Source organism: Fundulus heteroclitus, chromosome 11 (assembly GCF_011125445.2).
Source record: "Fundulus heteroclitus isolate FHET01 chromosome 11, MU-UCD_Fhet_4.1, whole genome shotgun sequence".
NCBI classification, from domain to species: Eukaryota; Metazoa; Chordata; class Actinopteri; order Cyprinodontiformes; family Fundulidae; genus Fundulus; species Fundulus heteroclitus.
In genome coordinates, this window is record NC_046371.1 from 4,532,902 (window position 1) to 4,548,391 (window position 15,490).

A 15,490-nucleotide genomic window follows, 5' to 3' on the forward strand; every position below is an offset into this window, starting at 1 on the left:
GGTGGTTCCTAGAGTCTCTAAAAGTAGAATGGGAGGCAGATCCTTTAGCTATCAGGCTCCTCTCCTGTGGAACCAACTCCCAGTTTTGGTCCGTGAGGCAGACACCCTGTCTACTTTTAAGACTAGGCTTAAAACTTTTCTTTTTGACAAAAATTATAACTAGTGACTCATGTTACTCTCAGCTACCTTTATAGTTTTACTGCTATAGGCTTAGGTTACTGGAGTATATCAGGATCTAATTTTCTCACTATATTGAGTTCTACTGTTCTTCAATTATGCATTATGTGTTGTCATTTCTGCTTTAACTTTCTGTTCTCTCTCTTTTTCTTCATAGTAGGTACACCTGGTCTGGCGTTCTGTTAACTGTGACATCATCCAGAGAAGACGGATCACCCGCTACTACCATCTAATGTAGAACAGATTACTAGATCAATGTGTGCTTCTGTGCTTTTTTGTTTCTCTCGTTGTGTCTCTGTTCTGTCTTCTGTAACCCCAGTCGGTCGAGGCAGATGACCGTTCATACTGAGCCCGGTTCTGCCGGAGGTTTTTTTCCCCGTTAATGGGTGGTTTTTCTTCCCACTGTCGCTTCATGCTTGCTCAGTATGAGGGATTGCAGCAAAGCCATGTACAATGCAGATGACTCTTCCTGTGGCTCTACGGTTCCCCAGGAGTGAATGCTGCTTGTCGGGACTTTGATGCAATCAACTGGTTTCCTTATATAGGACATTTTTGACCAATCTGTATAATCTGACCCAATCTGTATAATATGATTGAACTTGACTTTGTAAAGTGCCTTGAGATGACATGTTTCATGATTTGGCGCTATATAAATAAAATTGAATTGAATTGAATTGAATTGTTTGATTCGAAGCTAAAAGATCACGTAGCTATTTTATCTAATTTAGAAACAAAAAACTTAATCTGCTGGTTAAACCTCAAAGAAACGAGAAATTGGAAAAACCCGAAGCCCACAGAAGTCAGATTGGTGCAAACCACCTGTATTAAATTACCATATTTTTCGGACTATAGGCCACACTTTTTTCATAGATTGGCCAATCCTGCAATTTAGTCAGGTGCGACTTATATATCGATTTTAAATGTTAATTCATACTGACCAAGATGAGCCAAGTAGTAAGTATTCCCGTCTATAGCCACAAGAAGGCGCTCTAGGCTTGTGAAAATTATATGCTGCTCCTGTACCACTTAAAAATGTATTAAAACATTAACTTATAAATAAACAACAAAGACTGACACGTGTACATATGTTGTTTAATTGTTTCAGTCTGCATTCACGCAGCAGAGCAAAGGAACCAGACCGAGACAGAACCTGTTACTGGGCTGTCCATGAAGCTAATAGCAGCTAGCGCTAGCTTACAGCTCTGTTGTCAGGGCGGGTTACAACTTCTCTGATGCACATGAGCTTTATGTTACTCTGAAACATCCGTGTCGTACTGTTAGCTTTAGCATGTAGCATCGTTATGTTCATGGACTCTTTTCAGCGTAATTAGACCGAAATGCTCTGAGGAGAACTTTCCCGGTTGAAGTTGCTGGCTTGTTGTGCTAATTTACTCCATTCAACCTCCCAGGTATGTTCCATGGTATTTAGCCGGTTGTGGATGCAGTTCTGTAATTGAATAAATTGCCTTACTAGATTAAATGTTAGTTTTCAGTCTTGGATTGTGTGAAATAAATTTCTAAATAAATGCGATTTATATTCCAGAGCGACTTATAGTCCGAAACATACGGTAGTAGCATTGTGCTGAGTTTCATAATCCTTAGAAGTGATCCGAAAATTTGGTACTGGCCTGATAAAAAAAAAAGCCTGATTGGTGCATTGCTACTCTAGGTTTATGTCCAGCAAGTAAATCCAAGTAGAACAACCTACATTGGGCCACAGTGGACATCACCACCGACGGAGTAGAGGACACCACCGTCGTCACAGCTACGGTGTTGGACGAGGTGGTGGAGCTGGCCGGGAAGACCACAGTCTGTTTCTGGGTGGGGGTCGTCAGAATGGAGGTGGAGCCCAGTTTGGCCATGGCGGCGGCGCTATGGGCGTGAGACTTGGACAGGATGTTGGGTACGAAGCCGGAGCTGGGGGAAGTCGTCACGATGATCACCTGGTGAAACACGAGAGGTTTAATTCAATTAAATTTTATTCATATAGCGCTGATTCATGAAGCACGTCATCTCAAGGCTCTTTCCAAAGTCAGACTCCATCAGATCCTCCAGGTTGGTCAGAAAGTTTCCTCTCTAAGGAAATCCAGCAGGTTGCATCAAGTCTCTCCAAGCAGCATTCACTCCTCCTGAAAGAGCGTAGAGCCACAGTGGACAGTCGTCTGCATTGTTGATGGCTTTGCAGCAATCCCTCATACTGAGCATGCATGAAGCGACAGTGGAGAGGAAAACTCCCCTTTAACAGGGACGAGAACCTCCAGCAGAACCAGAACCAGGCTCAGTGTGAACGCTCATCTGCCTCCACCCACTGGGGCTTAGAGACGACAGAGCAGAGACACAGAAAGCACAGAAGCTCACATTGACCCAGGAGTACTTTCTATGTTAGAGAAGACAGAGCAGAGACACAGAAAGCACAGAAGCTCACATTGACCCAGGAGTACTTTCTATCTTATATGGTAATAGTGGATGATCTGCCTCCCCATATGATGTCACAGCTACCAGAACGCCAGACCAGGTGTACCTTCTATGAAGAGAAAAATGACAGAGATCAAAAAGTTAAGATGAAATAACAACAAACAATGAAAACTGGAGAGCAGTAGGAGAACTCAGCAGAGAGAGAGAAATAGACCCTGATGTCCTCCAGCAGCCTAAGCCTATAGCAGCACAACTATAGAGATAGCTCAGGGTAACATGAGCCACTCTGACTATAAACTTTGTCAGAAAGGAAAGTTTTAAGATTAGTCTTAAAAGTAGACGGGGTGTCTGCCTCACGGACCAAAACTGGGAGTTGGTTCCACAGGAGAGGAGCCTGATAGCTAAAGGATCTGTTTAACCATGTGGGGAAAATCTTTGAGCCATACGAACAGAAACGGCGCTCACCTTCTGCGTGGCGTTGCTGGTGGTCTGGATGGTGGGTTTGGTGAAGGTGATTTTGACGGGGGACAGGTGAGGCGGCAGGGAGTTGGCGATGCTCTGCATGATGTTGCTCATCTTGGGGCTGCCGCTCACCGGCACCGTGATGTTCTTGGATACCGGCGGGGACATCTTGGTGACGTCCTTCAGCATCACCGGGGACGAGCTGGACGAGTTTGTGCGTCTTCGTTTGCGAGGCTTTTCGTCATCGTCGGAACAGCTCACACCTGCGAGGAACAACCAATAAGCCAAGTTTGCTCTGACACCAAGGATCACGTGATCCTCTGGGGGCCTCAATATATTCATATATCGATATTTTTACGGCCCCAGACAAACATCTACTGTCGGACATTTTTTGGCGTGTTTAAAGAACCGCCGTTTTATTTCTATTTATTGGTTTTAAAAGAAGGAAAAACATAAAACTTTAGCAAAAAGAGGATGGATAAATTTTTTTCTGAGGGTTGTTGATGTTTGTGGAGATTATATAAAAGCACATAGTTTCCAACCTGATTACAAGAAAAATAGATCCAATAAATCTCACTGGTTATTGTCATTCTGTTGTGGAAATTCAACCCAATTATTCCACAGAAAAACAGTTAAAAACTGAATTTGTTATTATACATTTATTTTAAACAAATCGTTGGTTCTTCATAATTTTTAGCCAAAGTAATTAAGAACCATTGTGGAAGGTCCAAAGAGCCACAGGTTGCTGACCTGTGGTGTAACTCTTTAATGTTTCAGTCTTGTTAAAAGTAAGTTTAAATAGAAGAAATTCAATCAGATTTATGATTATGGCAGAAAAAACTTCCCCAAAGAATTAGGAAAGGTTCTAGTGCCCCCTGCAGGTCAGTCACAGCATTTTTACTAAATATTTCTGTTGATCACTCTTGTGTGTGGACTCTTCTAAGAGGTTTCAATATAAGATACTAAAAGATTTTTTTTTTTAAGTTTAGTTTCCTTATTGCTGTTGTTATAATTAAATTTAAATAATGAAACAAGGAGCTTCTAATCTGATCTGCATGTGCACTAAGGGCGAAAAATAACTGAGCAAAACCGAATTTCTACAGATTTTCCATGTTCTAAATTCATCTATGAAGTACAAATAGAAATATTTACAATGAATGTACTGCAGATATTTATAAAGATGTAAAGTTAGAATTGGGCAAAAACCACAGAGCGCATTGACGGACGGATTTCTTCAGGAGTAACTTGAAAGTGATTTTAGGAGAATTCTGGCTTTCACTTCAGGTTTACGCTACCTGACCTCTGTCCTAACAAATCCACCATTAACGGTTATTTCTTTGCTCAGATAATTGGTTTTTAGATTCTACTGCTTCAGAGGTCGTAAGCGCACAGCATTCACACGGACTGGAGGTGGACACTGACTTTTCACGTAGACGGTGCTCCCGCTCGGCAGCACCACCACGTTGGATGACGGGCTGGCCGGTCTCTGAGATTTCACCGTTGTTCCCACGCCTCCGCTTGATGCCGTGGCGCTGGTGGCTGTAGAGCTGGTGCTCGTGTAGGAGTAACAAACAACCACTGTAAAAAATAAATAAAATAAAAAGCAACATATTTATTTAACATGCAGGAATTAAAAAACTAGGGCTGAACAATTAATCGCATTTTCAATATAATCGTGATTTAAAAAAACGCAATTTCCAAATCGCAGAGGTCTGCAATTTTTGGCTATGTAACAATTAGTGAATTAGCCACGTCCATTAGGTGTTGGTAAAATGTTTAAAGTGGGTTTACCTCCACATGGAAGGGAAGACAGTTGCAGCAGTGAGATAATCTAATTTTATTACTTGTTTTAGAGTTTAAATAATCATACAAAGCATTAAGTACTGGTCAATCAGTTTAATACATAGACTTGCTTGTTGGTTGCACTTTATGTTCAACAAGGATTGATGTCCAATTAAATTAAAAGCTGTTCTCTTGAATAATATTCTGATCAATAGAAACATTAAAAGTTCATATTTAAAATAGTCCTTGTTTACAAACATCTTTATCTAGAGGCCATTTTTGTTGCTTGTGGTTAATGCAGAGAAAAGTCAAAATTGAAATTTTGGTTGAAATATATTGTAGGCAGAACGCAATAATTTCTGCTCTGAGTTTAGATGCTGTGGGTCTTTTAGCAACTAATCCACATGGTGAGGAAACAAATTGATTTGTTTTTGTATACATTTTAAAACACATGATAAATTAAACTGGAAAAAAAAAAGAATAAATCGCATTAAATCGCAATATTAAGAAAAAAAAAAAATCGCAATTAGATTATTTTCCAAAGTCGTTCAGCCCTATAAAAAAAAAACACAGTTTTAGTTCCCCTCAAAGTTTTCTGCCTGACTGTCGGAGCAGAAACAACAGAAGACGGATTCGGCAGAGGTTCCCTGTTCTTTTACCTTCCTTGTTTCCCGTTTCAGCCGGCAACAGAAAGGAGGCGTTCTGATTGGCTGTGGCACTGGCCACAGCGTTGGCCGTGGCCGTGAAGGCCGTCTGAGGCACCAGCCTCGGCATCAAGGGAACAAGTCGCCGTCCTTCAATGGACCATTCGGACGAGTTGTTGGGGCCGGACATGCTGGGAAAAAGGCAGAGCAGCAGTGAGTGACAGGCCACAGTTGTTTCCATTTTAACACTGTTTAAAATAAAATAAAAATGTGTCAATCTGTGGAAAAACAGCCATACAGAAGAAAACAGAAAGATTCAGAATAACATAAGAAACTACAACTCAACTGAAATCACCAACTATTGACAGAAAGGAAGGAACTGATGGAGGGAAAGATGTTTTAGTGCGTTTACGTACAGGTTTATGATTTATTTACAAGTCTTCTTCTGCACAATATTACATTTGTTTTGTCAAATTATTAAAATAAACAGTTACTGTTCACAAATTGGCTGCAGAGGTTCACACAGGAACATCCTTTATTTGCAAAGCATTTTAGTTTGAATCGAAAGGTATTTATTTTACCCCAGAAAAAAATGGAATAAGCGGAGGATTCTTATAACAAACAGCTTTATATGTTTTATTTTCTATTTTTATATACGTATACAGCCCTGGAAAATACCAAACCCAAAACCCACACCTTTAAAGACTGTGGGAACCGTGTCGTTGATATTAATATGCTGCTTTTTAACACGTCTTTTTTGACGGCTGTAGTAATTCTCAACACATTAAGACATCTCATGCGCGTTTGTTTTATTATATATTGGGTCCAATGATCAGCCCACTCTTATTCTGTGTTGAACTTCCACTGGAATGGAGAAACACTCCAAGCTCCCACAGATCTGAACTCACTGATAGGCGATGGTGGTGAGGCGCTCGTCGTTAACGGCCCTGCGGACCTCTGCTCGATGACGCTCCGTTGAGATGCTTGTAGAACGAGGACAAACAAAAGCATTTTAAATCTATGCAAACTCTGCCTTTTCCCTTTAAATGTGCAACATTTGGAAGGTGCATGAAGTAAATACCCAAGCATTTTAGTTAGTCCTCCCAGGAGGTCTTTCTTGTCCTTCGTCAGGTCTCCCTGAGCTCGCAGGGCGCTGATAACTCCAGCGTACGCTTCCAATTCTGCAACAATTTAAAAAAAATGAAGAGGTTGACACAGAGTAAAGCTGCTTCATGTAGTACTGTTAGTAATTGTTTCCCTTTTCCTTTTCTGTCCACCTTACCAAGTTTACGGAGAATTCTTTTACACTCGTCCCGCCCCAGGTCCAGGATGGTGGGCCACACCACCGGCATGGTGCCAGTCAGCACTGGTTTCTCCAGTTGGATCATTGGCTGAGGGAAGAACGGACACCTGAGAGGTCAGTCATCCAATCACTACACCCCAGGAAGACAACAGGAACCGACTCTGTAAGATCGCAGCCTCCGATGTCTTTGAGTTTTACCGATTAGAAGGTTTCAGAGAAAGAAACGTTGCTTACAAACGTCGCACCCAGAGCTGCGGTTTCCTAAAAATTGAGGTTTAGAAAGCAGCTAAGAGTTTCTGCTGTACATGTTTCTTCTCAATGCTGCCTTGAACTAATTTTAACCTGAATCTAATTCAGACTAGAGCTGTACGATTTAGCCAAAAATCTAAATTGCAATATATTTCATCCGTAATTGCAAATTAATTTTGACCTTTCTCTGCATTAACTACAAAGCAACAAAAACAAGGACTGTTTAAAACAAGAATTGTAACAGTTTTTATTAATCAGAATATTATTATTAAATAGAACAGCTTGTTGAGTTGGACATTGATCCTTGTTAAACATAAAGTGAAACCAATCAACAAGTCTATGTGTTAAACAGTCTGACCGCTAATTAATGCTGTGGTGAGATTCCTGAACGTTTCTGGTAAAAAGTATGATTATATAAACTCTCAAACAAATAATAAAACTAGATTATCTCTTTGCTGCAACTCTCTTCCCTCCCATGTGGAGCAAACCCATCCCACTGTCTTCCTTTTCTTTTCTCTGCAAAAGGCATCATGCCCTCAGTGAACCTGTCTCCCATGTCTTTATTTCTCTTGATAGGTTGCAAAGAAACGTATTTTCACCCATGGGGGACAATAAAGCAATTAAATTAAATTATTACTCACACCTAAAGGACGTGTCTTATCCATTAATTGTTGCATAGCCAAAAATTCAAGAGCTCTGTGATTTGGATTTTTTTTTCATTGTGATTATATTGCAAATGTATTTAATTGTGCAGTCATATTTCATACAGAGACTCTGAGTGCTTTGAAATAAGAAGTAAAAAGTGGATGAAGGTTTATGGAAATAAGCTTTGATGAACATATAGTTCACTGCCAGTGGGACTTGTTGGTTGGGCTGGGCGACAGGGACCCAAAAAAAATTATATATCGATATTTTTACGCTGAATCCCGACATATGGTATTTGTCTATATGCTTTTTTTTTCTCCATAAAGTAATTATAAAAAGGCATCTCTGAATCAAAGCTTCATCCCAAATGTCTCCCAGGCTCATCGCTTAACAAACAGCTGTAGACAAATATGAGAAACAGCTGAAGAATAACTTACTAGAAAACATAAAAATATAATTCTACACGTAAGATAGATCATCTCATTATGAACCATATAGTCTCATCTTATATCTCTTTTTAAAAAAAATCTCCATATATTGCCCAGACCTACTGGTCTTTGCACAATAGACCAACAGACGGGAAAACGAAGCAGAACTACTAAAGATGCCCCGATTCAGTTTTTTTCCGATCCAAACTGATACGATAGCTGGGCTGAGCATTTTGGGCCAATACCGATACTGTTGGATGAAATAATCGTATACTTTGCCATGTTTTATATTTTTTGATAATTGTCGATATTGATCAATCTGATTTCTATTTTATCAATATGCTTTTCTTCTATATCATAGTGCGCGCTTTGCATGACGGCCGTTGCTAACATAGAATAGAAGTGAGTATGTCGCCGTAAATGTATCACTATGTTTGATATTAATAAAAAGAAGAAACGACTGGATCGCAATGCTGGATCGGCAGCAATCATCCGATATCCAGCTAATTAGTAAATATCGGAGCCGATATCCGATCCAGGTATCGGATCGGTGCGTCTCTAAAAACCGCCTCAAGAAAATTCCTTAACTTTCAAAACAGCAGCTCAATGGTTGTCAGGAAAACAGAAAGGTTGAAATAAACTTCATCTTTGATAAAAAATATATATACATATACAATATAAAGACATGAATCTAAAGACTAAAACACCCACAATCCCACCCGGGCCAAATTCTTCCAGTTAAACCCACCTCATTATAACTGCTGCTGTCAGATTAAACTCTGTACATGTCATCAGTAATAGTGCAGAACATCTTGGTTTGTGTTATATTTTGTGAATATTTGAACTGGCCATGAAACGCTGGTGCTTGCTGCAGGTTTTAAGCTGTCAGTAACAGCTGAAGGCAGCCCTGAACCGGGCCTCCCTGGCAGAACCAGGCCCAAACAGCCGTCTGCACCACAAAACATTTAGGCCCAAAATCACACAACAGGCTACCAATATCACATTTCCAAATGGTGATCTGCAAGGGTTGCATTGTAAACCTGATGCAGAACTAATTAAAAGACAATGATCCTGTGAGGCGAGTTCTGCAGCGAACAACGACTCCCTCGCAGTCCGGGTCAAAAAAACGCATCAAAACCTCCGCTGCGCTGCAGCAAACCGCAGAAAAACGGATTTATTAAACTTATCTGGTGATATTTTCAAGTGATTCCTAGGTTGGTCTTAGGCTAATGTGTTAAATGTGAGCAGAAACCAGTTTCACCAGCGACGTTTGGTTAGCCAGCTAACTGTTTCTATGAACCGAATCAATTCTTACCTTCCGTTAGGTTAGCTGGACATCAAGGCCTCCGTACGATCATAATTCACACAATCAAGGCTCAGTGAGAAAACCTGCACATTTCACCGCGTCATTCTGCAAATCTGTAGTAAAAGAGCAGGAAAAAAAGCTACATTTATGTTGATAAAAACGCTCAGAAATCCTCGGAGGTGCCAATGTTTATATTGACTGTTCGGCTGCAACGGCTGGCCTGAAAATGTCTTCTTCACCGGAAGATGCTGAGGGCTGGTTGTGCTGGACAAGCGTGGTGCTGCCACCTACAGGCAGGCGACTGTACCGACCAGCGTTTACTGGGGTACTTCACACTGCAAAAAGAGAACTAAAAAAAGTAGAATTTTCTTGAAATTAATGTATTTGCCCTTGATTTGAGCAGGTAAATTTGATTATCTGCCACTGGAATGAGTATTTTTACCCCTAAAAAAAGATAATTAGACATAATGCACTTGAAATAAGATGATGGAGGTGAGTTGTTCCTATTTTAAGTACAAAAATCTTATTCCATTGGCAAATAATTTCATTTGCCTGCTCAAATCAAGGAAAAATACTCTAATTTCAAGAAAGTTTTTCTTATTTTTAGTTCTATATTGGCAGTGTATATAGCTACGTCTCAATAAATTAGATTATTATTGAAATGTAGCTGATTTCACTAAACAAAGCCCATTGTTTTCAAGCCTTTCTTACTGTTAATCAGATTTTCCACCAATGGCTAATTAAAGCACAACATTAGCATTTTAGATAATAATAATAATAATAATAATAATGATAATAGTAATAATAATAATAATAATAATAATTAACGCACAGTTTACTGAATGTATATTACTTCTGTATATATATTGATTTTATTCAATTTTATTTCATTTTATTGTATTCTTATTTTTGTCTGCACCATCAACACCAAGTCAAATTCCTGTATGTGCAAACCTACTTGCCGATTAAACTTGATTCTGATTCTGAAAAAAATAAATAATAATAATAATAATAATAATAATAACGTCTTTAATACAGACGTGGGCTTGAAGTGTGTTTAATTCTAGTTTACAGGTTGTTATTTTCAAAGTGTACCTTCAATCTTTGCAAACAAGTTTCATCTGAATGCATAGTTCAATTTACTGAGATTTACCTGTTTTTTTATGAACTTTTGCATTATAGAACAGCGTGTGTAACTATTCATACTCCTTTAACCTTTTTTTTTTTTTTTTTTTTTCTTCATTTTGTCACATTACAACCACACATTTCAACATATTTTATTGGAATAATATGTAATAGTTCAACAAAAAGTAGTTAATATTTGAAGAGAATATAGAAGAGAAAGGATAGAAAGGTTTCAAAACATTTGCAAATAAAAATCAAAAAAATGTGCTGTGCGTTTTGTGTTCAGCCACCTTTACTCTGATATCCCCAACTAAAACCCATCGCAAACAATTGCCTCCAGGAGTCAAGAACAGCGTGTTGATCAGAGCATCTCAGAGAAGCAGCTTGGACACCTGTGGAGATCCAAAAGTAGAATCCGGCGACAGCACAGCTACTGGTAGTGCAACCCATAAATCTGCCTTTTATGAAGGAGTGCCCAGAGGAAAGTCTTGGTTATAAAGGCTATGAAAATCTATCTGGTCAGATAAAACACAAATAGATTTTTTAAATTCCATGTAAATCACTATTGTCAGAGAAAACAACAAAAAGCAGGAACTGAGAGGAAGGCCTGATAACCACCCATGTGAGGAAAATTATCTGGCATCTTCTCTGGTATTTTAGGCCAGATCGCATCCTTGGTGTTGCTTTACGGCTTTGAGACTAAAACCTGTACCTACATTCTATGTTATATTGAATAACCTTCAAAGACCATCCACCTTCCTCTCCTCCTCACCTCAGGATCTCTAATGCTGACGGATGTCCCTGCTTGTTTTGCACATATAATTATCCTCTCCCTCTCATACCTCCCATCTAATGAAGACATAATCACAGTGCCTTCCTCACGAATTAAGATGCAGCAAGCAGTGTGGTTTGGCATCTGTTAGAATGGCCTAGTCAAAGTCCACACCTAACGTCAAGAATCTGTGGAGATACCTGAAAACCGATGTTCCGAGAAGCTTCCCATCCCATCTGGTTGAACTTGAATCACCTTTCAAAGGAGAAGATATTGACATTTTCATGTCTACGTGTCTAAAGCGTTTAAAGAATAACTCCAAAATACTTGCAGCTGTAAATTCAATAAAAGGTGATTCTATAAAGTATTGAGTCAGGGCGTCTGATCACAAATAAATGCCACACTTGCCACACTTTCTGAAGAAGATTTTAAAACTCTTGCATCATCTTCTTTCCACTTCACATTAGTGCACGACTTTGTGTTGTTTATCACATAAATAAAATGTGATGAGTTGTTAAAATCCCAAAACATAAAAAAAAAATCACTGTCAAAAATATGTTTTAAACTATTTTAAAGGCCACTATGATACATAAAAAAATGTTTTAAAAGTTTGCATTTATACTTATACCTTAGTATACCATACATACACTTTTAGAAGAAAATTACAAAGTCATATATTCTGCATAAATTTTAAAGCTGTAATGAACAACTTTATTCTTCTAAGCTGATTTATGAAACAAAGTTCATATTATTGCAATTAGGAAAAAAAATATTCTGAAAGAAAATATTCTGAACATTTGTGTTGATTGTAAACACAAATGTTTTTTTTAAAAAAGTAATAAGGACTAATAGCCACTTAAAGATATTTATAACTATTTATGTGAAAAATAAAAACAAACTAGAATTAATAAATGAAATTCAGAAAATAGAATAACTTCAAAATTACTGTAAAATATTTATTTTGACACTAAATAAAAACTAACTCCTCAAATATGATTTATAGAACTCAGATAAATAATTGATTTCAAATTAGGGAAAAAGAAAAACAAGCACTAGAAATAACAGATATAAAAGATATTGTAATTTATTGTCATTATTATTATTATTTAATATTTAAAGATCAAACATTGATAAAAATAAAAAAAACAAATTAGTATTATACTTAATACTAAAATAAATTCTAATAACTGCTAGAACATTTATTTAACACTGCAATGAATACATATAATTTAATAAAAAAATTTGTATACATAAATTATTATATGAACACAAATTCTGTAATAATTATATTGATAAAAATTGTTACAAGAACTTAAAATTATTTTAAACACAATCATAAATAGTAATGTAGTTTCTTATAAAAAAATATGTAAACTGTAATTATGATTATTAATTTTTTTTATTAAAGTGTATCTAAAAATCTGACTCAATGAAGTTATTTATTATTGCTAAAGGATACATTTGTTTCAATGTTTTATTTTTACATATAACTTGAATATTTATAAATTATATTTTTTAAAGTTCATATCTACTTTAAAAATGATTCCTACAGTTTATTATAATTTCATTACTAATACTTTCTTATTACTTATATACATTTATTTTTGCTTAATTGTGATATATTTTTGTTACCTATTTTCAATGCGCAGTCACTTTTTTTTTTTTTTTTCAATCAAGCTCCTCAGACAAGTTAAAATCTGAGAGTTTAGAAAAGTCGGAGGAGTCCGTGAACGCACCGGGAGGAAGGTGGGTTTTCTTCACTTTTCAGCGTTTCTGGGGAGGGGGCGCAAAGCGTTTCCTTTTTCCATTTGCATCATGCTTCAGCGGAGCCACAGCCGGGGCTGCCTGAACATTAAAGCGACCATCCATCTGCCGGAGGAACCGCGTCGGAACCGAACCCCTGCAGACCAGCGCAAAGCAGGACGCGCAGCGGACATTACAGCAGAAACTTAATTTGGACTTTTACAAGCCCGAGTTTGACGTCATTTTCCCCGGGACGCCAGGAAAAGACAGGAGGGTCAACATGGAAGTGTTTCCTGGGGGAAAATGAAGGATTTTCTCCACTTTCAACACGAAGGTTATCCGAGGAGAGTGAAAAAAAAAACCTCATTTAATGGCCTGAGCGCTAAAGTTTTTCCAGATGTCTCTTCTGATGCAAGCAGCGGCTGCTTTCTGAAACTCTGACACCCGAAAGGATTCCTGCGACTTCTCCTGGGTCCTCAGCTGGTTTCACATCAATGAGAGGAGAAGCTCCGACAAGCTTGTGTCTGAGGAGAGCTGGGCTGGTTGGGGATGCGCTCCGAGCCGATGGAGACACAATAAAGCAGCTGTTATGAAAATGTTATTTGGGTGAAGTCTGCGGAAGCTGACCAGGGAAGCCCAATGAGTGGCACACAGCCAGCACTCCCTGACAGGTAGGAGTTTAACATCACTTTTTTTTTTTTTACTTATTAAACACACTAAGACGTGTTTGACCTGCTGGAATTAAATAAAAAGTGACATCTGTCACCTCTCTTATGGTTTTACACCCAGCCGGCTCAAGGCATAAGCAAACTGATCCACCTTAAAGCTCCCATCCCTTCAGGGTCCGCTCGTTAAGGTTTAATTTTAACACAGGCCATAGATTTACAATTTTAATATTTGTTCATTGAGCATGAGAATACAATTAAATGTGATTTAACGGTTTCAGCGTAGATAAATTGGAACATTTTAAGAGGTTTGATCACTTTGCCGACCCTCTGCATTGCTAAATAAGTGGGACACTTGCACCTATTTGGTGTAAATCGTAGGAGTGATGTTAAGTGCGGTGGTGTCCTAGTGGTTAGAGCAGCAGGTTGCAAGTACCCGGTTCGATTCCTGCAGACTGCCACTGTCTCCCTGAGCAAGACCCCCGGGCGCTGTGCTAGCTGCCTGCTGCTCCCGAAGGGATGGGTTAGCTGCAGAAGACAAATTTCATTGGAATGTGGGTATGCAATGACAAATAAAGGTTTCTTCTAACTAAAAATGTGTCTGGGGGTGGAGTTAAAGGTGTAACCCCGCCCCCAGAAAGGTTTTAAAAAATGGTACGAAAGTGGGCGGCTCTGCGTTGCGGTTAGGACAAGGGAAAGTGACATCTTAAAACATCTGGTGGTTTTGCCACAGATCGGTCTTTCGGCGGGGGGGGATTGGTGCAGAACCTTATCACTTCGAGCCGCTGGCTGAAGGTGCTGACTCAGCGATTGCCTCAAGCCGGTGCTGCTGAGGCAGTGGAGGACAGGATGGGTCCATGCGCGAGCTTCCAGAGCTCCACATTAAAGGCAATGCACTACATTCTAGCACACAAGAGCACAAAACACTTTGTAATAACCAGCAACCTGAAAACCGATTGAGGGATCGCACAACTTAGGAACGTAGGAGACGGAGCGGCTTGGTACGCCGCGACAACAGAGCTGCTGCGGTCAGGTTTTCTGGGTGATGTCACGATAACTTTTCAGCCAATAGCAATGCTAGTTCAAAATGCAAAAGACCCGTTAAACCTTAGGAGTTTCAGACCCAAAAGCAGGATTTCAACAAATATGCAGTCATTTCTCAAAATAATGACAGCACTAAAAGACATTTATGTAAATTTTTTATTAGCGAAAAAACAAAAAGTACATTTGAGGACGAGTTTCCTTTTAAAGAGACATTTATGTAAATTTTTTATTAGCGAAAAAACAAAAAGTACATTTGAGGACGAGTTTCCTTTTAAAGAGACGGGTATTAGTCACTAAAGCTGATACTTTGCGAAGATAAAAAGACACTTAAAAGAAACAGACTTTTGTGTTCCCACGTCCCTAAAAATAGTCAGTCAAAAATAATTTTGGGAAGTGTATGAAAACATTACTTTCATTTTACACAATATAAGAAATAAGAGCCCGATTGATTGCAGATTTCTCCAGAATATTTCCTAAGCAGCAGGACTGCAGCGTCACTGACAGAGCAGTGGGAAAACAGTTTTAGATTGAATATAAATAAATATTCCGTTGGTGAAGTTTGTTGGCGTTGAACTGCTGGAAAGTTAAAATATCACCAGAACAACATTAATATTTAGAGTCCCTGTGTCTTTATTTTCATATTTATTTACCGTCTGTTATCAGGAGTTTTCTTTGAGGCACAAATATGGGCTTGCCTGGTGGCCGGACACTCAGAGAGTCACTTGATTTC

General features: G+C 38.7%; 2 protein-coding genes across 4 annotated transcripts in view; one reads left to right on the forward strand and one right to left on the reverse strand.

Annotated features, from left to right (window-relative positions):
* The window catches only part of emsy (EMSY transcriptional repressor, BRCA2 interacting), a 32,721-nt gene extending 23,065 nt beyond the window's left edge, over positions 1-9,656 (reverse strand). For both annotated transcript variants that reach the window (XM_012864353.3, XM_012864343.3), the window contains exons 1-8: positions 9,421-9,656; positions 6,763-6,871; positions 6,562-6,661; positions 6,389-6,463; positions 5,496-5,671; positions 4,477-4,632; positions 3,058-3,317; positions 1,886-2,120 (exon numbers count right to left, since the gene is read on the reverse strand). In XM_012864353.3, the coding sequence (XP_012719807.2) occupies positions 1,886-2,120; positions 3,058-3,317; positions 4,477-4,632; positions 5,496-5,671; positions 6,389-6,463; positions 6,562-6,661; positions 6,763-6,868 (1,108 nt within the window). In that variant the 5' untranslated portion in view covers positions 6,869-6,871; positions 9,421-9,656. The remainder of the gene's footprint in view (positions 1-1,885; positions 2,121-3,057; positions 3,318-4,476; positions 4,633-5,495; positions 5,672-6,388; positions 6,464-6,561; positions 6,662-6,762; positions 6,872-9,420) is intronic.
* Positions 9,657-13,057: 3,401 nt separating this feature from the next.
* The window catches only part of arhgef12b (Rho guanine nucleotide exchange factor (GEF) 12b), a 75,974-nt gene continuing 73,541 nt past the window's right edge, over positions 13,058-15,490 (forward strand). For both annotated transcript variants that reach the window (XM_036142762.1, XM_036142763.1), the window contains exon 1: positions 13,058-13,722. In XM_036142762.1, the coding sequence (XP_035998655.1) occupies positions 13,691-13,722 (32 nt within the window). In that variant the 5' untranslated portion in view covers positions 13,058-13,690. The remainder of the gene's footprint in view (positions 13,723-15,490) is intronic.